This window comes from Camponotus vicinus, unplaced genomic scaffold (assembly GCF_025532165.1).
Source record: "Camponotus vicinus isolate PSW18456_S1 unplaced genomic scaffold, iyCamVici1.0 SCAF_4, whole genome shotgun sequence".
Taxonomy (NCBI): Eukaryota; Metazoa; Arthropoda; class Insecta; order Hymenoptera; family Formicidae; genus Camponotus; species Camponotus vicinus.
In genome coordinates this window covers 10641980-10668937 of record NW_028141976.1, presented here as the reverse complement: position 1 = coordinate 10668937, position 26958 = coordinate 10641980, and the positions used below count along the sequence as shown (strand labels likewise).

Here is a 26958-nt window from a genome sequence, read left to right as displayed (position 1 = left end):
GTGAAAGAAGGTGCATTTATTCATAGAGCATAACTAAGAGAATATTAAGTCAATAATTAATATTATGTTTATATATTATTGTATGTATTTCTCTTTGTTAAAGTACCGATAAGGATATAAATAGCAAGATGCAATAAACTATCTATGTCCTTGTTTCAAAATTCCCTCTTAATTTTAATTTACCATATGCGCAGAATAAAAATCGTCATCGTTTTTTATCCTTCATTCGCTTTCTTCCTTTAAACACAAAGTGTAATTCATTCGATGTTACAAATTTTTATACGTTTGATGAATCGGAACAAAAAACCTAAGATTCGAATTGACGTCTGTCATTTTGACTGCACCGGAAATGTCAGATTGCATCCTAATCTAACCTAACCTCAGAAATGTCAAAATAAAGGGAGTGAAAGGTTGTATGGGTTTGATACAAATAAGAAGGAAAAAATTTAAGCTTTATAAAAGGTGTCAAAAAACGATAAAAAATAAAATCGGTTGATGGCTCGTTAAACACTATATTTTATATATATAAAAAAAATATCAAATTGCACCCTAACTAAATTAAGCAGAAATGTCAGACTGCAGCCTAACCTTAACCCTATATAATTCAGTCTAAATTGTAAGTGGCTGCCCTGGCTTCATCGACAACATCGCTGTGTTAACAATCTAGTTAGATATAATACATAAAAGTCTGTGATTTGAATATTTACACACATACATACATATACAAGAGGTGATATTGCAAGAAAATTATTTAGTTCGCGAGAAAAATATCTATACGTGATTTCTCGCTTTTGACGTCATAATCCAGTTGTAATGGAAAACTTTTAACTTAACTCTATGGGTCAGGATGCTGGATGAAATATGAAGCTCTTCAAGCTAATAGTACATCAGAAAAATTTTAGTGGAGAAGATTTGGTAATCAACCCGAAGGACTATCCTGGTATAAAAACCGGCGATGTCGTCGAGATTTATCATCCTGATGATGAGTTCAGTCGCCTGCTGTTGCAAGTTACCTCCTTCAAAGAGGATCTGCAAGGACGCGAGACTATTAGTGTGGAGAATAACGTAGCAACAATGTTCCAGTTAAGAACGTTTACCGATGTATATATGAACATAGTAAATCCGGACGATGTAGCTCTAGATTCTATAGAATTGACCTTTAAAGATCAGTACATGGGACGCAGTGAGATGTGGCGTCTGAAAAACAGTTTGGTACATATTGCACACTTTGTTGTACATTTGCGATCGATATCTTTGATATATTTATATAAATGTGCAGTATATATATATATATATATATATATATATATATATATATATATATATATGAATGTTTCATATTTATTCTAGGTAAATACATGTGTTTATGTCAATAAGAAAATAGAGTTCTGTGGCAGCAGTATACGATGCCAAGTACATGAAATGTGGTCTCAGGGTGATCGGGTTGCTTGTGGCGTTATAACAGATGATACTAAAGTATGTCCAAAATTGTGTAGTAGTCACTATATTAACCTTTAAACTCTGTTATAAAAACAAATATGATTTTCAGGTAATATTTCGATCTTCTACAAGTATGGTATACTTGTTTATTCAAATGAGTTCTGAAATGTGGGATTTTGATATACATGGGGATCTTTACTTTGAGAAAGCAGTAAATGGATTTTTGGCAGATTTATTCCAAAAGTGGAAAAAGAATGGCAGCAATCATGAAGTTACAATTGTACTCTTTTCAAGGACTTTTTATAATGCAACTAGCTTGGAGGAATTTCCAAATCATATGAGAGAGTGTTTGCAACATGATTACAGAGGAAGATTCTATGAAGACTTTTATAGAGTTGCAGTACAAAATGAAAGGTTTGAGGATTGGAGTAATGTTCTAGTACAATTGCGTAAACTATTCACTGACTATCAAAAGATTGTTTTGGAATATCACCAAAAGCCAGATATTAATATGCCTAAGGCAATAAATTCCACTGCTGCACAAGGCAATTTTCTAGAAGTGTTAAATATGTCTCTGAATGGTGAGTAGTGCACATAAATAAGGAATGATGAAAAGTTAATTGTAATTTACTTATTATATTTAGCCTGTTATCATTACATTTTTAGTTTTTGAAAAACACTATTTGGATCGTAGTTTTGATAGAACTGGTCAATTATCTGTGGTAATTACACCTGGAGTTGGAGTTTTTGAAGTTGATAGAGAGTTGACAAATGTAACAAAGCAAAGAATCATTGATAATGGTGTAGGCAGTGATTTGGTGTGTGTAGGGGAGCAACCGCTACATGCAGTTCCCCTATTAAAGGTAAATATACAAATATATATACATATAATTTATCATATGTTAAGATGATAGACAAAATATTTGATTTCAGTTTCATAACAAAGATTCTTCTACAAATGCACCAGATGACTATAGTATGCCTCATTGGATAAATCTTAGTTTCTATTCTACAAACAAGAAGATACCTCATTCTACATTTATACCACGAATAAAACTGCCACAAAGAGTATCAAAGCATCCAGCGGATAATGAAAAATTGCACTGCAAAGCCAGACTTTTGCAAGAAGATCCAAGAGAATGTCTGCATAATACCTTATTCGATTACGATGCTTATGACGCACAAGTGTTCCAATCGCCAATTGTTGCTACTTCAAGGTAAATTAGTAGTGTAATAAATGTTTTTCTTTTAGCCCTGTATTCTCGTATATCGAATAAAACTGAATGTTTTTTTTTGTGACAAAGCTTTATACATTTTTTTGGAAACATTCATAATATAAAAATACAAAACTTTTAAAAACATATAACTTCTAAAAACATATAAATTATATAATTTAAAATAAAAAGAGAAATATATTAATATAAAATATAATAAGAAATATATATAAAATATATAATAAAATTCTACATATGTCAATTTTGTAATCTTTTATTATTTTATTATTAATTTTTATCAAATTTATTTATTAGATATATATATATATTTTTTTAAATTTGTTTATAGTGTACAAAGGATAAATACAAGAACGAAAAAGACGAGTGTGGCGTGTCTAGAAACACACAACAATGGCCACTTGTTAAAATTCTTGAAACGTAAGATGTCAGATCCCGATATACATCATCCTCCACCTGAGACGCATTCACCACCGGTTGTTGCATTACGGAGTGCAGCTATAACGATACCACATAAAACAGACGATGATAATAATGAATCTAATGAAGACAAAACTGGTAAAAATACACACATTATCTATCTATTTATCTATCTATCTATCTATCTACACACACATTATATATATATATATATATATATATATATATATATATATATATAGGGACTTACGGTTGACAGGCGATAGAGGAAAGTACTAGTAGTTTAGAAGGAAAGTAAAAGAGAGTGAAAATTGTGTAAAAAGAGGAGCTGAGCCGAAAGGAGAGTGAAGTGAGTGAGCAGAAGATAAAAGGAAAACGAGGAAGTGAAGAAGAAAGAGGAGGTGACGGGAAAACAGAAAAATCAAGGAAAAAGTCAGAAGGCGGCTGTAGAGGTTAGAAATAACCTCAAAGGAAAAGCAGAGAAAGTAGGGAAGAGAAGCCGGCGAGGATAGTCGGTAGGTAACAAAAGAGATCAGGAAGAAAGGTCAGAAAGTTCGAAAGGAATGCAACAGATGGCGAAGGTGGGCAGACCGACGGGAAGCAAAAACAAACCGAAAGAAAAAACGTTGGAAAATTTCGGGATGAGCAGGGACTCAGAGGCGGATACAGAAAGGAAGATAGAAGGAATAATGAGAGCTTGCAAAGACGAAACGGTAACAGAAATGAAAGAACATTTAACGATGGTGATGGAGGAGATAAGGAAAGAAATGATGGAAGAGATAAAAAAACAAATGACGGAAGAAAGGAAAGAGAGAGCAGAAGAAAGAAAAAGAGAGAGAGAAGAATGGTCGAAAGAAAAAGGAATGCTGGAGAGAAGAATAGCAGAACTAGAATGGATTAATGAGAGAAAGGAAAGGAACGAGAGGAAAAATAATATAGTGATCAGAGGAGTAAGTTGGAAGACAGAAAATCTGGAACAAGAGATAACGGAATACATCAAAGAAAACATAGAAGTAAACGTAGAGATAAAAAGAGCGAACAAAATTGAAGTGAGAGGGAGCAAGGAGATAATAATTGCTGAAATAAACAAATGGGAACAAAAGAACAACGTGATGAAGAAAAAGAATAAATTGAAAAAAGGAATAATAATAGATAACGACCTAACTAGGAAAGAAAGAGAGATACAGCGAAGACTGAGAGAATTAGCAAGAGAAGAAAGAGAAAAAGGCGACGGAAGAGTAAAAGTAGGATACAAGAAAATATATATGAGAGGAAAATGGTACAGCTGGAATGAAAAAAAAGAACAATTGGAAGAAAGAGGAGGAGGCAAAGAGTGAAGGCGCGATGGACAAGGAAAAGAGAGAGGAGAAGAAGAGGAAAGAGGCCTAAAAATCTGCTTCTGGAACACAGCTGGAGTAATAAACAAATGCGAAGAGACATGGAAATACTTAGAAGAATTTGATATAATAGGCTTAACTGAAACATGGCTGGAAGAATACACATGGAACAAAATCAGGAACAGATTGCCAAACAAATTCGAATGGTTCTGTATTCCAGCAACCAAAGAAAATAAGAGAGGCAGAGCCAAAGGAGGGATAATGACGGCAATATGCAAGGAACTGAAAGGAGTAAAGGTTAAAGAAATTAATAAGGAGGCAATGGAGATAAGTCTAACGCATAATAGAAACAAATGGAGAATTGTAACACTTTATAGCAGAAATATCGAAGAAATTCTAGAAGCAATAATGGAGGAAATACAGGAGGAAGAGGAGAGCCATCTCATGCTGGGAGGAGATTTCAACGCGAGAACGGGAGAAGAAGGAGGACCGGTAGGATCAGGAGAGGAGGAAGAAGAAGAGAGAAGAAGATCAAAGGACAAGGAGATAAATAAAGAAGGAAGAATATTGATAAACAAATGCAGGAAAAGAGGCTGGATGATTCTTAATGGCAGTTATGGAAAAGAGGGAGAATGGACGTATATCGGGGAACAAGGAGCGTCAATCATAGACTACGTAATAACAAATGACAAAGCTATAGAAGAGGTTAAAATGGTAGGAGAAGGAAACAGGACTGAATCGGACCACATGCCAATAGAGGTGGAATTGACGGGGATGGAAAGGAAAAGAGGAAAGAAAAGTGACATGATAATAAAAGAGAAAAGCGTTTGGACGGAAGAAGGAGTGATGCAATATCACGAAAAATGCGAAGGATGGCAATGCACACAAGAAGAGAATGGGCGGATATGGAAAGAATTAGAAGGGAAAGTAAATAACTCGATTACGAAAATCAAGAAGAAGATAATACCATGGAAGTTCGGAAAAAGAGAATGGCACAGCAAGGAATGGAAGATGAAGAAAAGGGAGCTAAGAAAGACACTTAGGAAAGTGAAAAGAGACAAGATAGACAGAGAAGAGTATATTAAAAGAAGAAAGGAATATAAAATATGGTGTAAGGAAGAAAAGGAGAAACATGAGAAAGAGGAAGAAGAAAGAATAAGATTAATCAAAACAGAGGCAGAAGCATGAAGATATATAAACAGATACAGAAAGAAGAGAGAAGGAGTAGATGAAGAAATAAGTACGGAGGATTGGAGACTACATTGCATGGAATTACTAGAAGGAACGGAGGAGAGGTGGACAATAGAAGAGAAGGAAGAAGAAAAAGTACAAGAAGAAAGGGAGGAATGTTACAAGGAAGAAGAAGAAGAAGAAATAACTAGAGAAGAGATGATAGAACAATTAAAGAAGCTGAAGAAAGGGAAAGCACCGGGAGAAAATGGAATAGAGAACGAAGCATGGAGGTTAATGCCGAAAGAAGTAGGGGAAGTATTGTTTAAATTGTTGAACAAAATCTGGAAGGAAGGAGGAATACCGGAGGAGTGGACCAAAGGGATAATAAGCCCAATATACAAGAAAGGAGACAGGAAGGAGGCGAAGAACTATAGGGGAATAACACTAATGGATACGGCATATAAAATATATGCTAGCATACTGAACGGAAAGATGAAGAAGGTGGCGGAGGAAAGGATGGAGGAGGGACAATTCGGTTTCAGGACAGGAAGAGGGACAACAGATGCAATCTTCACACTGAACTACATAGTCAACAGAGAATTATCAAAGAGTAAAGGTAAGATCTTTGCCTTCTTTGCAGACCTCAAAGTGGCATTCGACAGAGTGGACAGAGCAAAACTAGGAGAGATGCTGAGGGAGGCAAGGATCGGAGAGAGACTGAGAAGGAGGATTATGGAAACATACAAAGAGACAAAGAATATAGTAAAGGTTGGAAATAGAAAGTCCAAAGAATTCTGGACGAAATGCGGAGTCAGACAAGGATGCCCCATGAGTCCAACATTATTCAATATATACATAATGGATCTGGAAAGAGAAATGAAAAAGGAGCAAACGGGAGGCGTAGTGATAGGAAAAGAGAAACTATGGTCGATAACATATGCAGACGATATTGTGTTGATGGCGAGAAGCGAAGTAGAACTTAAAGGGATGATGAAAAGATTTAAAAGATACATTGACAAGAAAGGATTAACCTTAAGCGCAGGGAAATCAAAGGTAATGGTATTCGAGAAAGGAAGAGGACGCACAAAGAGAAGAGAATGGAAATGGGGAGAAGAAGAAATAGAAGAGGTAAAAGAAATGAACTACCTAGGTTACATTATGCAAAAGAACGGCGGAGCGGAGAAACATATAGTAGAAAGAATGAGAAGAGCGATGGTGGCGATGAAGCAGACCTGGAGCATAGGAGAAAGGATATTCGCGGACGACTACGAAAGAAGAATAAAGATGTTTAATGCGTTAGTAGGAAGCGTGGCTCTATACGGGGCAGAGATATGGGGATGGGGAAACGAGGAAAGGATGGAGAAAATAAAGAGGAAATATATAAAATGGATACTGAAACTAGACAGGAGGACACCAAACTACATACTGGAAGAAGAAACAAAAATGAAGGAACTGAGAACGGAGGCCATAAAAAGAGCAATAAAATATGAAGAAAAGGCAAGGCAATCGGAGAAGAAGATAATAATAGAATGTATGAAAGAAATAGAGAAAAGGAGAGAAAGTGGAGAAGAAAGTAAATGGGAAAAGAAAAGGAGAAGGATACTAGAGGAGGCAGACATGGGTAAAGAAGAACTGAAAAAGAAGAGAGAAGAAGGGGAGACAGAGATATCCGAAAAGATAATGGAAAGAATTGAAGAACGACAAAAAGAAGAGAGGAAGAGGAAAACAGAGGATTCAAGATATAACGATATATATAAAAAGATAAAGACAGAAGGAGTACCGAATTATCTGAAAGGAAAAAAGAGTAAGAAAGATAGGAGCAGAATTGCAAGATATAGATGTGGTAGCGAAGTGAGAGGAGGATACTACTGGAAGGAGGAGACAGAAAGAGAATGCAGGATATGTGGAAAAGGAGAAGAAAGCCTAAAGCATGTACTAAAGGAATGCGAAGCAACAAAAGACGAAATATCAATGGAAGAATTCTTGAGCGAAGAGGGAAACGGATTGAATATAATGAGAAAAATAGACAAGATACGAGAAGAGAAGAGGACGGAGAAGGCGGATAAAACCATCGCAAGTCAAGGAAACCCGAGGTGCAACGAAAGATAGAGACAAGAAGTAATAATGACTAAGAACAACAACAAAATAGGAAGCCAAAGAAGCCAAAGAAACCAAAGATACCAAAGATAATAAAGATAGAACACATAGAATTACTAAACTACAAAGGGAGATCTAAGAGTTTTTACACACTTCATATAACATATAATACATAACATTTAACATTTTACTCATTTAGACTAGATTAGATTAGATAGGAGCTAAGACAGATAATGTTTTCTTATTCGCAACGTTATTTTCATTATATTTTTATTTTATTTTTTATTTTGATTTTGATTTTATTCTGATTTTACTTTTATTTTACTCTTATCAGCAGTTACAATTTAATTTAATTTAATTTTATCTTATCTTATTTTATTTTATTTTATAATATCTCATATTACTTTCCCCGCCTGTTATGCTAAAGTTTAGATTTTAGATTTTAGATTTTAGATTTTAGATTTAGATTTTATTTTATTTTATTCCATTCAAGTACTGTAACTTACACCTTACACTCTATACACTTTATATATTATACTTTATTCTATTTCTATTTCTATTCTATTTTAATTTTATATATTATATCACATTTTATATTTTATATTTTATACGTTAATGAATACAAAACTTGTAAAGCTCTGTAAGACTGGAAGTCCATCCAAAGCCGTAAGGCATGGATTAAGAACAATAAATAATAAAAAAAAAAATATATATATATATATATATATATATATTTATTTATTTATTTTATATAATAATTTTTACACTACTAAAACTATAATTTTATTAAATAACCGCGATAACTGCATTAGGTGCAGCCAGGACACCAGTCAAAAGTGATTTAACTGATTCAGAGATATCTCCGCCCTTTAGGCCTGTTGTTGGTAGCGCTGGTAGTCCAACAAATTCAATTTCTCAACCGACAAATATACTCAGGCCTACTAGAGCACTAATCAATCCTTTTGATCCATCACACGTTACCATTAAACTTACCAGCAATAGACGAAGATGGACTCATATATTTCCAAAAGGTAAATAATTTTGTTTTATATCGATTACTTATATATCTTGATAAATTTATTATTAACTTTTCTTATTTGCTTTGATCATAAAAGATAAATGTTGTTTATATAAGTTTAGTCATAATCGATTACAATTTCATAGATTTGAAAAATTAATTAAGATTAAATTGATATAATTTCAGGACCAACTGGAGTACTAATACAACAACATCATTATCAAGCTGTTCCAACCCAAACATGTTCAGAGTCACAAAGTGAAACTACTCCATCAACCATAAGTGGATCCCCGATGGAGATTGGGGCCAATTTAAATCAGATTTCAAGATCAGCATCCCAAATAGGCTTTCAAGATTGTTAGTATTTAATATCATATTAAATTGAAACGAAGATATCGGTAAAAAATATAAGATATAAAAAGATAATAAAATTCATGTTTTTATAGGTACAAAAGGAAAACTGCGGTCTAATTCTTCTACAATTAATGGAGATAAAGCTGCAAATCCTTCTTCCACTATGATGAACAAGAGTCTGACCCTCTTATGGGGTGCCACTGGTGAGCAAGAGTGGACGCCCGCGCTAACAACAGGTTTGCAGTATATTTTTGATAATATTATGAAAACTTATCTATATATCATTTTTGGCAGGAAATGTTAGAGCCATTAGAGAGATATTATTATCATATGTCTAAACATTTATTTTGTATTGTTTTTTTTTAAATTATTAAATCATAATAGATAAAGTTATAATACAAGTATACACATATATACATATACATGTTTTATATATGTATATAAATTGCTTGTATTATATAATAAATTTTTCTATTATAGAGTAATAATTTTAGAAAGAATAATTTTTATACAGGATGATAGGTACTTAATTTGCACATCTCAAATTATACATTGTTACATACAACACATAATTTACAAGTTATTCAAGATGTTTAAACTGAGTGCCTCAATTTTATATATAATAAAATTAAATTATATTCTATAATATATTATAGATTCTAAAAAATGCAACAAAGTTATCGACTTATTGTGATATCTAAAGTTTACAACTTAAAAGAGAGAATTTTTAAAATAATCTAAAATTTAAAGATTAGCATTCTGATTGCATTGAATAGCAAATTATTTTCATTATACATAACATACAATTTCAATATCCGTAAGTTATATAATGCTTCTTGTGCATATTGTGCTTTTTAATCAATTTACTCAGTTTTTTTTATATTATTTAAGTAACATAATCGTTAATTTTATAAACAGGAGTGGTCCTGTGGTTTTGGCTTCAGATTACAATGTAGTTCTGAATAATCAAAATTAATTCCTTTCCTCTTCTCGTGCTTTATATTACAAATTATAATATTTATAATGTTTATATATATATATATATATATATATATATATATATAATTTTTATTAATATATTATAATATTTTTATATATATAATATTTACATATAAATATAAATATATGCCACATATGTAATGTATATCATCTTTAAATCGGAAATTGACGCGAAGAGAATGGCACTTTTTGATTAGTTTACAGATTTACTCCTGTTTACAAATATTTTTCCTTTAAAAATAATACAAAAACATATAATATATTTACTATTAAACATATGACAGAAAGTCCAAAAGAAATTAAAAAGCCATTATAATTTATGACATTTAAAAAAGAATGAAAATACTTGAAAATTGCATCTTAAAGACATTATAGAACATCACCAATTATTGCATTTCATAAAACTTGATATGCTACAGTATTATTCTAACAATGCATTCCATTTTCGTAATTTTTTACTTATATTTCATTTATTTAATTTTACATTTTTCATTTGAATAAAATAATTTTTTTCTAAAGCTTTTCTTAATACACAATCTTGAAATTATACTTTTAGAAAATTACATCTCTATACAGACAGATAATCATACATCCAAATATATATATTTCATATAGTTATAAGAGATAGAAGTTTTATAAGAAAATATTTTCATTCTTAAAAATATCAATATTTATTTTTACAAAACCATTAATCATCAATACGAATAATGTTGTTACATTTATTTCCATGCTATGGTACGTCTAATTGGGATACAACGCTGGACGCATTGATGTATGACATGTGTGATGTACAACTATGATGTCACTTATGCTGTTTTACAGCAATCATAGGTTAGCGCCATACTCTATTAGGGATTGATCCGGTTACGGTATACATTTGTTTATCTATGATAAGGACACTAGTTCGAAGTAGGAGCATCGCTACTTAATAATTCCTTATCATTTCTTTGCTAGTACATGTGTGTGTTTTTTTTACACATTTGAGAATTGCATGTGTAACATATACAGCAAATATTTCCAGAATTCCAAACAATTTTTTTAATATTATAATAATATAAAAAATATATTTGTGATATTTTCAATCTATTCTTTTAAGTTTACTTTTTATTAAAGCATAAATAGACTTTGCCATAGACAGCTTCTAGTTTCTATTTACTGCATAAATCTGCTGCTTACATATTCTTTGCGTTTCACAAATTGCTCTATCGCTGTTTTCGTTAATTAAGATCTGTTATTTTGTGCATAAAGCTTATTTTTTTTTTTGCTAATATAGTTACTTGTATTAATTTATGTGTCTCTTCTCACTAACATTGTGCTACAATATTAATCTCGATACATATGTTACATATATTGAATTTATCGTACATTTATATATGATATGTAGTTATTTATATTTATAAGGCTTATTACATTATATTCTCTCTTTTCTGTAGATCTAATCGAGTAACTTTATTGCACCAAAGCATAAAAAGGAAATAATGCACATCTACTTTAGAATTATTAGATTTCTGCTTTACACGTCATATAATTTAATAACACAAATTGACATATTCTTCATAGAATATATGTTAGAAACACATTATATAACTAATAATTGTGAAATAGCATGTATTTAGGGACAGACTTTTAATTTTTATCATATACATATTAATATGTTATATACGTACATATATGATGTGCAGTTTCAACATTTAAGATATTGTTACAATGGACATATATAATGATGGTATCTTTTTGTAATAATTCAATGTCTTAGTATGAAAAATAATTCAGTATGATAAAGATTAAATTAAATGTATAAATTGCATATACATATAGAAAGTTTAGTAATTTCTAAATATTCGATTATACATACTGAATATATAATTTCTTTATATACATGTATATATAAGTTTCATAAAACAGTTTTTCTAGTAAATTTAGATTTCTATTTTTTAAAATAATTTATTAAAACACTTTTTTTATAACACTGCTGTTAATATACACCATATTGTAGATTTTTCTATATAATTGATATATTAATAGGTTTTATCAAGAGGTAAAACATATTTTTTTTACTGGTAAAGGGACATCAAATCGGTGAGATGCAACGGATTCTCGATAATTTAACGCTTTTCTAAAATCTAAAGATCTTCTAAAGATCTCTGCTGATCACGTTCTGTTTAGAACTGAAAACAAAATATGAGATGATTTCATCTAGTGCTTTAATTTCTGTAACGCTTTTCCTTATTCTAAACAAGCGATATGTTATCGAGTGTCTCCTCTTTGCACTTATAAGGAAGAAATAGATATTGAGCGAAGATAATTCTAAAAAGAAAAAAAAAGCAAAAGTAATATTGTTGAATATAAAACTAGAAATACACAGGTATTAATCTTAAAATTACACAGATATATTTTTTACATAATTGTGTGGATTTATATATATACCTATATATATTTATCTGTTTCTTCTTGCACAGATATAATATGACGCTTTTTTTTAATATTAATTTTTTCTATTATTTTCAAATCTTATTCGAATAGGGGTCGACTGGAAATCTTTAACAATCCCAGCATGCCTACCCATCACTACAGATTACTTTCCGGACAAGCGAAGTTTGCAAAATGATTACGTCGTATCGGACTATAATCTTTTACCGGACGATGTCAACGCCGATTTTGCTCAACAACGAGCAATATATAAAAAACCACTCACAACTGTAGAAGTGTTTAAAGAGCTGGTTTCACAACGCTTGGCTCAAGTATAAATTTAGCATTAAATTTATGAAACATACATAATTTATTAATATGTATAGAATTAATTATACGAGTGTTATGTTACTTTTAAGGGTTTTCAGTTAATTATTTTACCATCGATTACTAAGAATCAAAGCAACGCGACTGGCAGCAATGTTGCTGCCGCGATTAGTACTGTGATACGCGGTAGACAGACCGAATCCGAACCCAAAGAAGAATATTTGCTCAGCATTGGAAGAATTTTTCATAAAATATCTTTGTTCGATAATTCTATAACGGTTACGAGATATCGACCACGGTAACTATTTCTATTAACTAAATGTTAAAATTTTTCAATTTATTACACTGGAGATCAATGAATCTACTTGCGTATTTGACTCTCATATTTTAATTTCCTTTAATTGTGTACAATCGTGAGAAACAATTTTATTAAAATTTTGTCACTTTATCATATTTTTTGTATATATATATGTATATATATATATATATATATATATATATATATATATATATATATATATATATAAAGTCTTCGGAGATTTAAAAAAAATTTTAAGAGTGCCATTTTAATATTATATGAGAAAGAAATAAGATACAAAACTTGTATTATTTTAAACATATAATAAGAAATTGTTAAGTAAATTTTATTATGATCAATTGTTTTTCAGTGTAATTACATCAGTTAAATTACATTTGAGCAAGAAATAGCTGTAACAATATTTGCATTTTATAGACATCCTTATCCACCCTTCAATATTCACTACCGATATCGATTCCACGCACCGCATCACGACACGTACGAGGTGTCGTGGGTATCTTTCACCACGGAGAAACTCGAGACATACAATTGGAATTATCTAGATCATTATATTTGCACACGAGGCCACACTGATTTTGCCTTGGTGGAAGTGAGTTTACAGAAGAGATATATCTAAAATGAAAAAATTGATATATTAGTATGTTTTATTTTTAAGGCCCTTAAATATTGGAGATTTCGGATATTTCTATTACCGCTACACAATTTTTCGACTCGAAAAATTCTAGAGGGTTCTCTAAGATGTGACATATACACTTCACCTAGTAATATCGAGCAAGCGTCATTGATGGATGGCTTTCTGCGCTTTATCGAAGGATGGTTGAACAAGATACGACGGCCGAACCCCAACAAAAACTTGGTAAATTTCTCCATCTTGAATTTTTGGTAGGTGTATACAAAGATAAAGTTAACGAGAGGATCCTGAATTGTTAACTATTCCTTATTAATAAAAATTTTAAAATTCTATACTAATTTGACAAAAATCACATATATAGAAGAGACGTTCCAAAAAGTAATTACATTAGCATAATCTAAAAAATGTATATCCCCACTTTTTTATTAATCAGATGTCTCAATTTTTGACTCGCTCGATTAATTTTCACATCGAATTTTGTCGTTACATAAGATCGGATAAATTTGCTGCTAATGTAAATCTTTTTGGAATCTGTTGTATTTATAAATATTTTTTTTGCAGTTATTTTGTTCTCTACCTGCAAACGTATAATATTTATTTAAAATTGCTTGATAGTTTTCGTTATTATATATTATATTGTTGGAGGAGTTATTCTATTTAGGTTTTTTTTAATATAATATTTTTTTTTTTAAACAAACGCGGTATAAAGATCACATTTTATATACAGAACATAAAGTATGATTCTTAAAGGGCAATTTTTTTTCTGGAATATCTCCTCTTCAAACTATATTTGAATGTTGCATGCTCACATTTGATTGATTTGCGCAGATTTATTTTAATGCTTTTGTTAATTTTATATATTTACATTTTATTAACTTTTGAATTATGCAGTCTCTGTCAGCATATCTATTATAAATATACAATCTTATTAGTAAAACGATGATCTGTCAAACTAATTTTGAGAATTGTCTGTAGATAAAGGCAACGTGACATGCTGTATAACATGCTGAACAGTATATATAAAACATTAAAACACATAAAATTAGAAAACTAAAAAAAGCACGGCTTTTTATAGTTTTATAGCTTTGTTTGACACTTTGCGTTAACGTCAATTGTATAACATATGTACAATAGCAACATTCAGCAATATTAATTTACTTAACAGTATAAGACTTATAAGACTTATACCTCTGTATTATACGTACGATCGTTCCGAAATATACATATCAAAGTATTTACGAGAGACATATATGTTGGCAGATTGAGATTACAAAATCCACAAAACAACAATGATAGCAAATAGATCCGCGCGTAATTAAAACAAATAATAATAATAATAAGTCTATAAATTCGATATATACGTATGCGAAAAGTAGAGACTTGTAGCTGGAATGTTTGTATGGGGAGGGGTATTCAGCATGATATGTTTCAGAGCCCCACAGCTCTAGGTGGTGTCCCCCCAAGAGATCCTGCCTCTCATTTGACCAGACGCAGGCACAGCACGAGCCTGATATTTCTCACTAACCAGGTACATCCTCCCCTCCTGTAGCCTTGATACACAGAGTCCAACTGCTCTCGTATGAAATTCTCTCTAAGCGAGCTTTCGATGAAGTTAATTTAACGAGCAGGACGATAAGAAATTTCTTTAAAAAATTCTCCTTCTCATTCGACATACATTTATCGTATACAGTAACATCGATTTCCGATTTCAAATACTGTGGACGGAGTAAAGTTGCAGCAGGATATTTTGCAAAATAATAGAAAACAAATTTTTGGAGATCATTTGAAGATTGCGTGAAACAGACGCTCTCTCTGGTTCTGTTTCTTTCTCGTGTAAAATTAACTTATTGAAATATTTTACCTCTTAGATATTACAAATTTTAAAATTCTTTTTATTTCTCTCTCTTTCTGTGTTTTTCTTCATAGAATTTTTCCTGATGCAATTTTACCCCATTTTTAAGGTATCACTAGATGTATCCGAATTTCGATAGAATCGCTTCTTTGATACGTGTTACTTGGAATGATCAGGCAGCTTACACTATATATACATCACGATAATTGTGATCGTGCTTGATATTTTTGCATTGAATGTGCATCTATGATTTTAGTGAGCTTATCCCGTTATGCGTGAGATGTTACAATGTTTGATTTACACTCTTCTCTTTTGTTATATACATAATACATATACAATATCTAATGTGCCTTCACGACTACGAAAACATTTCTTAATGTTGTACGTCGCATTATACAGTTAGATACAGATATACATTCTTACGATCATCTCAGCTTGATCATAATCATTCACAAATTATATTACCCATACGTGTCATCATACTTTCCAGACCAGTCTAGTCGGCAGCTCTCCTTTCAGGGAACGACTCGGGAGCAACCGTCTGCCGGAGAAACCGAGACCAAGGTTTGAATATATCTACCTTGATGATTTCAACATTGTTTGTGCTTTATATTTGCATCTTTAACGATGTAGTTTTGCCGACTCCCTCATTTTTTTTCAGTGGACTATTCTAAACCGGTGTTTGATTTTACTTTTCTGCTTTGTTCACACACATATTACTTGTTGCAGATGTGTTGGAGATACCGCTTACACAATATATAGTAATGTCACAATAACTCTGATATTTTTGTATTGAATAATGCAATTTATACAGGGTGATCCATTTTAACTTAGGCAGCCAAATAACTCGAAAAATAAGCAAGATAGAGAAAAATGTTTTAGACAAAAGTTGTATGGTTTCGAGGAGGCCATAAGATGGTATTATTGGTTTGACCTTGAAGAGTCATTTGAAGGTCACGTGAAGGTCACTTCAATTTTTTTAAATGGAATACCCTATATATTTTTGTACATTCTTGTAGCTTATTTCGAGAGCTTTCCAAAACACTATAATTAAGTACCTTTCCGTTAAGTACTTTTTGAGTTATGATGCTTGAAATAATTTCTTAATTTTACATAAACCGTAAAATATCTTGTAAAATATTCATTTTTCGATTATCTTACCTTAATACTTTTATGTACAAAATAATGAGAGGAATCAATTGGTGTAAAGAAAACACATAGTTGTTTTTAAGAAAAAATATGGAATTGTTAATTGCAAATTACATATTTTTTCTTCGAAACAACTATGTGTTTTCTTTACACCAATTGATTCCTCTCATTATTTTGTACATAAAACTATTAAGGTAAGGTAATCGAAAAATGAATATTTTACAAGATATTTTACGGTTTATGTAAAATTAAGAAATTATTTCAAGCCTCATAACTCAAAAAGTACTTAACGAAAATGTACTTAATTATAGTGTTTTGGAAAGCTCTCGAGATGAGCTACAAGAATGTACAAAAATATATAGGATGTTCCATTTAAAAAAATTGAAGTGACCTTCACGTGACCTTCAAATGACTCTTCAAGGTCAAACCAATGATACCATCTTATGGCCCCCTCGAAACCATACAACTTTTGTCTAAAACATTTTTCTCTATCTTGCTTATTTTTCGAGTTATTTGGCTGCCTAAGTTAAAATGGGTCACCCTGTATAATGATTTCCATGCCTTATGAGTATATTTTTAATGTTGAACATCGCATTGTGAAGCGTGGCACTTGCATCATACTGCGTTTAATTGACGATTTTGCGAAACGCGTGTCCTCTTGCTTTATATTTTCATTTAATGATAAATACAATTTATTTGTGTCTGATATAAAAAGTGCATTTAAATATTTAAATATTTTGAAAGAAAATAGATCGATACTTAACGCTAAGCTTGCGATGAAAATATGAAGCATTAACACAAGAATCAATTAATTCATTCTTTGACGCTTATTGTTCTCTTTTATTGTATGTATATGTGTACTATGTATTAAATTTTCTTTTCAGTTTAACACTTTCGGTGATAGATGAATAATCTGGCTAAGATTCTCAGGCGCAACTAAAAAGGATGCAATATAGCAGTATATTTTTGAGAGAAGCGCATTGCGTGCGATGTTGATCGATCTTTCACTCCGCTGTTATCATGCATGTGTTTTAATTTGTGAAGAGTGTTGATATAAAATAATATATTCGAATCATCTTTGTATATTGCAACATAGTATATCTCACTATACGGTATATAAGGAACGTAACACCTCAAGTGCGTAACAAATTATTCTTCCTTCGCACTTTTTACTCATCTTTTAACAACATCATTCAATTGAATTATCATTTGTTGCGATATATATCTTTTGGATATGGAGCAACAAGATTAGCATTAGAAGGAGAATGAAAAAAAGAATCGACGAGGACTTTATGTAGCATATATAGTTTCTGTATCTTTCAGCTTCTTTCATCTTTTTCGTTCATTTCCCGATATGCCTGGCTGGAGCATACGTACAGCCAAGTGCGCCCAAGTAAAGAGCTACATTTTCTTCAAGATGCAAAAATAAAATTTAATGGCGCATGTGTGTGCGTGTACGTGTGTGTATGTGTGTACCTATGCTCCGTGCCTTGTAGAAAATTTTGGTAGTGAGTGAGCGAGTGACGGGGTTTTATACTCTCCTCTGTACAGGAGAGGCATGTAGTGAATACCGCTGCGGCTGCTCGCACGTGCCTCGACACTCCTCGCCACGTGCCAAACAGGTTGGTTGTCACTCTCTCTTATTCCTTCCAATTCAGATTAAAAGTTACATTTCGCGAAAATATATGTATATAGATCTACGGAGAGTTCTTCTCAAAACCATAAAATTTCCTTTTATATATAGATCCTATGGTCGATTTAAGGGTGATTTTTTGTAGCGAAAATATCGAGGCATTTATAGTTTGTTTGAATTACAAATAATGGAAAAGAGGCTTTTCGCAAACTATAGTTTGTAGAATTAAAAGAGCGATAGAACTATATTTTTTAAATTAATTTTAGATGGAATTTATATATCTTAAAAAATTTTAATTTAAAACTTATCAAAATATGATGGGAAAATTGAAAATTTGCAAAAAATGATAATCTTTGATATCTTCGCAAAGAAAAAATTGACCAGAAAATTTGCTATTAAAAAGACATCCAGAGATCTTGAAACATTTTTTTATATGTATATATGAATAATCTTCCTCGGTCTTATTTTATTGAGTATTCTTTTAGTCACGTATTGTATACATAAATGATTACGAATGATATCTAATGCACATAGAATAAAAAAATTATGTGTTCGTTTAGTTTATTAAAATTTAATTATTAAAAATCTTTAAAAAAATTTAAAAATTGCCATAAAAATTTATAAGCTACTTTTCTTTTATTTTCTCTTTCTTTGATTTTTCATAAAATGTTAAATTATGTTTCTCTGTGACTGAAAGAACACTCGGTGAAACGGGTGTATCTTTGTGTATCTCTTGTCTTTGATAATTTTGTAAAAACAATTTGTAAAATTTGTTTCTATAAATGAACTAAAATAGAATAACATCACTTTGCGAAAGACAAACGCGGTATTGTGTTTTCATCAAAATCTTTATCAAATGTGCTACGATAACATAAGGTGCGTGGAAAAAAAGAATATATGTTCGCTTGTCTTAGATATCGATAATAAAATTCGCTTCGTAAATGCCGCTTTTCCTTTCTGTGATGATGCGAGCATTTAAATAAATTCTTTTTTCTTTTATGGGTGATTCAGATCCGGTTCTAAAGTAATGGACAGAGGACGAGTATCGCCCGCCAGTGAAGCTGTATTGCCGTTGTCGCTGGAGCAACAGCAGCAGGATCATTTCGACACTAATGATGATAGGTAATCGAAAGACATATCATGATAAATAACATTCGAATTTATCAATTTTCTAGATATAAAATTTTTTCTTTTTTTTTCTAACAGAATTGTTATCCATGATATACAAGATACGTTCAATATGCTAATCATGAATCGGTGTTAAAGTTGCGTTAAATATCTGAATATCTTAATGATCATTATTCATCTGAATCATCAATCTCATTTGAAAATAAGCAATCTTCTGGACACATGCTTCGACTATTCTAATACTATAAATCCATATATTTAATGATTGTACACCTATTTGTTTCATAGCACGAACATGGAATTGACCAAGATAAAAAGCAATGCAACGAACTTGGAAATTTTGGAGGTCATGAAGCATCCTCAAACTGGGGTCGGTTTCTTGACGCAGCACCCCTCACTCCCGAGCCAAACGTTTGTTAGCGCCGATGCGATTCAATGGTTAAATAATCATATGGAAGGCGGCGTGGGAGTCGAGCGGGGTATCGATATCATGCAGGTAGAGACTCAGAAACTTCTTTCATCTATTTAATATAATCTGCAAAATTTAATATTGTTATGACTCTTAATTTCTGATTTAAGATATCAGAAAAAAGAAAGAGATTTACTTTCTTATATCAAGAAATGTTACTTTCTTTGCATGCGGGATTCTATTCATAAAACAACAAAATTATTTCTTTAAAAATATTTTTACATATATGTTTGCATTTAAACAAAAAAAGATTTAATTAAAGCATTATTTATTTTGATAAGATTAATTAATAATTTATTTTTATGCAGAGGATGATTCAAGAAAAATTGATATGTCACGCATCCGGTGATTTCTCGCAACCATTCGTCTTAGGATTTTACTTGTACCACATTGTGCAAGATAAAGAAAATCAAAAAGGCAAGTAACACACACAATCAGCGCATCGTCAGCCTTTTTACGTGAAGTTTAACTTTGTATTTTTCATTTGCAGCTGCGGATTATTCCGCTCCCCTCGGTGATCTACAAGGTTTCGAGAATGAATGGGTGGAAGTGGAAATGAGATCACCGAAAGGATGGTGTGAACCAACATCTTCGACAACATCGTCGACAATGTCATCTCCCATAACTATACCCAATTCCGACACCATTGACGAATCCGATGTTCCGCCTTTTCTGAGAGATGACATCGATTTGACGGAATCGATAGATGATAGAAATTGGACAGGTGAGAATACTACATAGCACATTGATTTATACGCGTTTTCATCTTGAATAATAATCTTTTGAATGAATAATTTTAGATTAGATCTAGCGCAAAACGATAGAATCAATCCAATTAAGATATTTACATACATGGACAGTATAAAACTGATGGTTCTGTAATATATTTGTTTTTTTCAGTGCCGCTGTATAAACATACTCATCTTGATATCGATATAAATAATAAAAGTGACAGAATCGAATGGGGCCATCTACGGTATCAATCCATTTACAAGGTAGATCATTCCTACGAACTCGTAGTAGAATGGGTAGCATCGTCCGGCAGTATAGTAGCTGATTTGGTAAATAAAAGTTTGCTGTTTCCTCTCGTCGACGAGGCAAATATTGAATTACATACTAATAATATCGATTTCTTTTTACAAGATATTTCTTTGGCAACGCAAGGCTCAAATGTGCGGGATACAGATGGTGCCCATTCCTAGTGATTTGCTAGCGTTACCATATACCTTGAAGAGCGATCCTCTCAGAGGGCCTATTTTTATACCACTCGACACGGAATGCTTGATAGCGAATAAACGATACCTTTTTGAAGGTTTGTTCCAATTAATCTCCAACTAGTATAAATTCTTATTTTAAATGTCTATTAACAATAAGGAAAATGCACGTTTATATAGAATTCCGAGAAGATACATACGCACAAAGGCTGATTCTATTCCAAGAAGCGATTCTGCAGCGATTCGGCTTTGTGCCGTGTTTAATTGAAAACACTGAAAATGATCGTCAATATGTTCACATCACGGGCAATGCATTTATATTAGTGCCATCCACCGCAAATACTCGGCCGCGTCCACGAACCGGTACCAATATCGTGCGGCGAAATATGGGACAGAAGAGATACCCAGTTCATTCGGACCAGCCGAGTCCGCATGAAGCGTATATTACCAGACACGTTAGTGGAAAGAATAAGGATGATCATAATATGGATCGAAAAGTGAGTAATCTTGAATAAGAATCTTTACAAACAAATAAAAATATTTTATGAGTGTATGTTCATTCGTACATTATGATGTAAAATGTTTCAATTATATTATTTCCTTCGAAAAAATTTGGCATCATGTTGCTTATTGATTGCAGATGGGTTTTTTGTGGTCGTGGAATTATATGGTCAGTCGAAAATGGAAGTCGTTGTCCACTTCAACGGGCGACGAATTATTTCAAAAGAAAATCATACAGGATTTTCGACATTTCTGTTCTAACGGAGACAACAGACTGAAACAGTTTTGGGAATCTTGTTGGGAGTTAAAGGAGAAAACTTGTACAAAAACAAAGTAGCAAGATATCATTTCGTCCAAAGAATTTATCATGAATCATACATAAATTTCACCAAAATCATCATATAATATGATTTTGTTAATCTTAATTCAGTGAAAGTACAATGATATGAATGTTTATATAAGATATAATTCTAAGCAGGATGAGTAGAAGTATGTATAAATTGTATAATATTATTCACAAAGTAAAGAAGGAAAACTGTTGATCTCGATGGATGCCATTAATACAAGAACAGAAAATGCTAAGATATTTTAAAAAATAAATTGCAGAAAATATGAAACAAATTTTAAATTAAACTTTTGATACTTGTTATTTGCTATCTTTTTATCTGACTTTAATTCCTTTATCTAGAAACCTACATTCCATCATTAAGGAAAAATTTATTGAAACTTTATATTAATTTTTACGCGTTATAATTATAATTCAACTATTTGAAATACCTGATTAAAAGATGAGACCAGACAATATAATCTCGGACTATATATGTTAAACTAAAATACATTTTTAATTAAAATTTTAGAAAGCTACTTATTTGCATTAATATTCATTAATATGCGAAGAGAAGTATTTATATCAAACTTCAATCTCTCTAAACACGCACCTTGAATACGCCCCTTAAAGGATTCCCTATTCGCTATTGTTCTTCAAAAAATACAACATCGAATTTATCATGGGTGAATTACGTTGTACGTAAATGATTATTTGAATGTAATAGTACTTTTGTAAGAATATTTACATTAACGAAACGTGCGACGAACCGTTACAATGATTTGTGCATCATGTCGAATGCAATAACTGATTGTCAATATCAATCAGTTACGGTGAAAAAACGTACAACAATGGTCAATGACAGTGACACTGACAGTTGGAAGACGGAATCTGATGAATCCGAAAGGAAAATTGCTCTCATCCATTATTGCACAAATTACGATGAAATTCGCGAAGATGCAGCGAAAAAATCGAATTCCGGTCCCGAGATTCGGTATATCAACCCTGCCATTTACACGGAGTCTGTTGGTGAAAAGGAACACGATGTGGCGCAGATTCACAGAACCGAGAACGATCGTGAGCAGGAAAATATATAGCTGTAAAACATACATAGATTAGAATTGAAGGAAATTCATTTTCACCATACATAGTATATCCAATATACAAAATTAGCAATCAAAAAATAATTTAAAAATTGTCGGATAATTTTTCATCTTTGTTTAATTCAACACATTAGAGAGCGTTATAGTTGCGCTATTTTTAATACTATTAATTTTTAAATTTATTAAATTTAAAGTAATGCAAGAAAAAAAATATTTTAATTCCGAGTAATTTTTATTTAATATAATTTATATAATTTTTTTCATATATATCTACTTGAAAATTTAAAAAAAAAATAAATTAAATAAATTTCTATTTAGATTAAATAGATATAATAAAATAAATTAGTACAATCAAATCGTAAAATCAAAATCTGATTTAAAAAACGCACACTTATTTTAAATAACAATTTATAAAATTGATAAAAAAATATATATTTTAAATATATATAATTTACTATATGAATCGTGCTATTAATACTTCGCAAAATTTATTTCTTCACAGGATATTATAATAGATACACAATCAACGCGAATCATCATGATAATTCCGAGCCTTCGACAATCGATGTATCATCCATCAAGGATGCAACAAACGTTGATCATGCGACCGAACATCCGGTACAGGACGGCACAGGACGAAGCACCTATAGGTGTTACTCGACATCCTTATCAGATACTACATTGTTTTCCGAACCGTTCACCGTTCGGTCAATTGTGGATCAATCATCTGCGAGAACTGCAAAAGTGGAACGACGATGCAAGATCGATAGCGTTTCGAACGCCGATCAAAATGAACCGACGAAACGAGACAAGTTCGTCCTTTGTGTTACCTTGCATGATTTTTATATTAAACTCCTTTAGAGTGGATGACGCATATATGCATCCTGAGGAATGTGAACTCCTAACGTGGTTCATGTGAATATAAACAAAATTGTATATTTTTAAAGATTATCATACTATAAAAGCCAATTAAGGTATGAATTCTAACAAATTATAAAATTTAAAAAAATACCAAATAAAAAAAATTAAAATTTTGAAAAGGAAAAATTAAAAAAATGTTAAAAGTAAAAAAAAAACAGAATGCAAAGTTCCACATCCTTTTCATGGCGCACTTTGGGGTCATAAAACATTTTATAAAATTATTTCATCAGCTAATTGTAGACGCAACAATATGTCAATCCTGATTTTTATTTTTTCACATATTTTTATTTTTTCGTCCTCTATATTCAATCTATATTATTTTCAATTTTGAAAATTCTTATTCAACATCCTTCAAAATTATAAAATATAATTCCATCTTTTTATTTTCCATACTTTTATTTCTGTTTTTTTGTTCGCTATATTGTATCTGCCATTTTAAATTTTGAAAATTTAATAAATTCTTATTTGGTATCTTCGAAAACTATGATATGCAATATTATTTTGCAAATTCGCGAAACAATTTATCCGGTATATTTTTTGTCCATTTTGATGAGTAAACCCTCACACTGAAGGGGTTAAGAATTTAATTGCGATATATATGCGATGAAAATTGTAACATATTGCAGATATCGCGAAAATCGTCCGGACAATCACCAAGTCGTGCGAATTTCCATGACATCGCTCTCGACCGGTCCGAGCATCAGCTCGGACTATCAGGCGTCGAACGCCGATCTTGGCAAGAGAATCGGTCATTCGGAATGGATTCGTAGGAAGGACGAGGAAACGCAACGCAGAAAAGAGGAGGAAGAACGCGCGGCGAAAAAGCGACAAGAGGAGGAAGAGAGGATGGCGCAAGAAAAGGAGGCGAAGGCGCGGCTGGAAAAGGAAAACTTTCTCAAGTGGGTGGAGAAGAAGAGACAGCAGGAGCTCGAGAGGAAAGCGATCCTCGAGAACGAATTGGAATTGCAAAGACGTTTGAAGGAGATCGAGGATAAGGCAGCCGTCGCGAAGGCCCTGTACCTTCGTCAGTGGATCCAGAGAAAGGAGGAGGAGCAAAAGAGTATGGCGATAACTTTCCGCGAAACTTGCTCGAACTCCTTCGAGTCTTCGACGCGCGATAAGGGTTGATTGCCTTGTTTCGCAGCTCGGCATAAGGAGCAGGAGATGAGACGGAGGAAAATGGCCGAGGAACGCGAGAGGCGGCTGGAGCTTAGCTCGAAGGCTTACGAGAAATGGAGACAGAACTCCAGGAATAAGCCCAAACCTGCTACACAAGGATTACTTCGTACGTTTGTAAAATAATAACATTAAAATAATAACGAGAGAAATAAAAAGATGTAAATATTTAAAGATAATATATATAGGATGTGTTTCTCTCATATGTGTCGCGCCAGCTTTCTCATTATTATATTTAGCTATAACGATTAGCGTAATTTGAGTAAATTAATAATTAATTGTCGATTCTCCGTTACGTAAAAAAGGGATGGATACATATACAAGGTGTTTTCGGTAAAACTAGACATGTAGAATAGGTAAAAGTAATCTCATAAGTTTCTAAAATAAATATAAAATTTTGTTCTACATCACATCTTTTATAATCATCATTTACTTTCTATCGATCAAATATGTTTTTCCCGAAAGTTAGTTTCTATAAAATAAAACAAAAGTGCATAGTGCAAGTTATATATATTTTAAAGATTTCTACTTAATATAAAAATAATTATTATAAAAAAATTATCAAAATTTATTAGTGATATAAGTTATTTTTAAAAAATGCTTCTAAAATTTTAATTTTAAAGATAAATATCTCGGTCGAGATGCGTTATAGAAAAAATTTTATAGAACTTTAACTTATTTTAAATAACGGAGTAATTTTTATCTGCTCCACACGCCTATCAAAGGTTGTCCATATTTATCGAAACACCGTATGTATTTACATTACTCTGTAACTTTCTCAAATGAAATACATTCTGAGACGACCTATTATTTTGCAGCCCATCAGAAAGCGAAGCCAGCGTATGTAAATCCGATTCCGTGGCAATCGATTGTGGATATTGATGCCGATGAAGCGCAGGAAAATGCATTTAACGATAAAAAGGGGAATATAAATCAGTTAAAAATGAGCGGCAGAAAAACGATTGCGGCGCATCATTGATCGCGAGAATCTGGAAAAATCATTCGCGAGACGCGGCTTTTGTATCTTGTTTTTCACTCAATTCCAAATATGTTAACGTGACAAATTAAAAGGTATTTGCGAGAATCTTGGCTGTTTTCTTTCGCTTATTATTAGCAGATTTCGTTTGAAGCTTCACTGCCGAAATATTTAATTACAAAGTTGCGAGAAAAAAATATTATATATAATGCATATAAAATATTTTCGCAAAAGGTAGCTTGAGAAAATTTTTATATCGCTCATGAGAGATGAAGATCTCATAACGCTCTTTCCTTACTTATAATGAGTACAAGGATATGCAAAGGTACAATATATGATGTAACACATTTTGATTAATATATGTCAATTTGATTGAAGTGATTTTAATGATATAGGTTTGTTCACACGTTTAATGACAACCTGTGCTACATAATACAAAGTATTTGATTATAACAAGACAAAGCAGATCTCGTGACTTTGTAACTGTAGTTCTCTCTCTCTCTTTCTTTCTCTCTTTCTCTCTCTCTCTCTCACTCATTCTCTCTCAAGTAATTATCAAACTATTATACCTTCAGTCCTTCTACTACGAGAAGAACACACCTATTACATCGTAAATCGTTAATTTTATAGTACGAGAAATATCGTGAGTTTCTCATCGTCTATTTGCCATATATATATAAGACACATTATTTTCCTTAGACAACAACTCTTCTTCTAAACAATGTCTTGGCTGTTTTCGTTCGTACCACTCGTCA

General features: G+C 31.8%; 3 protein-coding genes and 1 long non-coding RNA gene across 9 annotated transcripts; 3 read left to right on the top strand and 1 right to left on the bottom strand.

Annotated features, from left to right (window-relative positions):
- Window positions 1-262: 262 nt before the first annotated feature.
- Window positions 263-22351, top strand: Iml1 (GATOR complex protein Iml1). Of its 6 annotated transcripts, none has more exons than XM_083098539.1 (24): window positions 263-1212; window positions 1351-1476; window positions 1550-2021; window positions 2107-2303; window positions 2374-2657; window positions 3004-3230; window positions 8512-8730; window positions 8904-9074; window positions 9164-9307; window positions 10893-10901; window positions 12594-12811; window positions 12899-13104; window positions 13540-13714; window positions 13781-13981; window positions 15189-15284; window positions 18309-18379; window positions 19402-19512; window positions 19807-20014; window positions 20296-20404; window positions 20478-20711; window positions 20888-21048; window positions 21131-21299; window positions 21382-21698; window positions 21842-22351. In XM_083098539.1, exons 1-24 carry the CDS (start codon window positions 862-864, stop codon window positions 22037-22039), a joined length of 4674 nt encoding a protein of 1557 aa, XP_082954665.1. In that variant the 5' UTR covers window positions 263-861; the 3' UTR covers window positions 22040-22351. The 6 variants fall into 6 exon arrangements, with proteins under 6 accessions (XP_082954665.1, XP_082954664.1, XP_082954663.1 ...); XM_083098538.1 differs by lacking the exon at window positions 18309-18379 and adding an exon at window positions 16099-16172; XM_083098537.1 differs by lacking the exon at window positions 10893-10901 and having other exon boundaries at window positions 15174-15284.
- On the top strand, window positions 4691-5617 carry LOC145971166 (uncharacterized). Its single transcript, XM_083098543.1, has one exon. It carries the CDS (start codon window positions 4691-4693, stop codon window positions 5615-5617), a length of 927 nt encoding a protein of 308 aa, XP_082954669.1.
- LOC145971167 (uncharacterized) lies at window positions 18962-22628 on the bottom strand. Its single transcript, XR_014438787.1, has 3 exons — window positions 22480-22628; window positions 19850-20053; window positions 18962-19499 (listed from the first exon to the last, which is right to left on the bottom strand). It is a non-coding gene; the product is annotated as an uncharacterized LOC145971167 (long non-coding RNA).
- A 54-nt stretch (window positions 22629-22682) lies between these two features.
- On the top strand, window positions 22683-26311 carry LOC145971165 (uncharacterized). The gene is made up of 5 exons (XM_083098542.1): window positions 22683-23104; window positions 23633-23942; window positions 24678-25111; window positions 25196-25336; window positions 26046-26311. The coding sequence occupies exons 1-5, from the start codon at window positions 22819-22821 to the stop codon at window positions 26204-26206; spliced, it is 1332 nt and encodes a 443-aa protein (XP_082954668.1). The 5' UTR covers window positions 22683-22818; the 3' UTR covers window positions 26207-26311.
- The last annotated feature ends 647 nt before the right edge of the window (window positions 26312-26958 follow it).

What these genes read in the sequence shown, in the direction of transcription:
- Iml1 (XM_083098536.1), top strand. Translation starts at nt 862, where the DNA reads ATGAAGCTCTTCAAGCTAATAGTACATCAGAAAAATTTTAGTGGAGAA. An exon ending in TGATATTTCTCACTAACCAG is followed by an intron (nt 15,285 to 16,098) that starts GTACATCCTCCC and finishes CATACTTTCCAG; the next exon opens with ACCAGTCTAGTCGGCAGCTC. An exon ending in AGATGATAGAAATTGGACAG is followed by an intron (nt 20,712 to 20,887) that starts GTGAGAATACTA and finishes TGTTTTTTTCAG; the next exon opens with TGCCGCTGTATAAACATACT.
- LOC145971166 (XM_083098543.1), top strand. Translation starts at nt 4,691, where the DNA reads ATGACGGCAATATGCAAGGAACTGAAAGGAGTAAAGGTTAAAGAAATT.
- LOC145971165 (XM_083098542.1), top strand. Translation starts at nt 22,819, where the DNA reads ATGTCGAATGCAATAACTGATTGTCAATATCAATCAGTTACGGTGAAA. An exon ending in TCACAGAACCGAGAACGATC is followed by an intron (nt 23,105 to 23,632) that starts GTGAGCAGGAAA and finishes ATTTCTTCACAG; the next exon opens with GATATTATAATAGATACACA. An exon ending in GAACCGACGAAACGAGACAA is followed by an intron (nt 23,943 to 24,677) that starts GTTCGTCCTTTG and finishes AACATATTGCAG; the next exon opens with ATATCGCGAAAATCGTCCGG.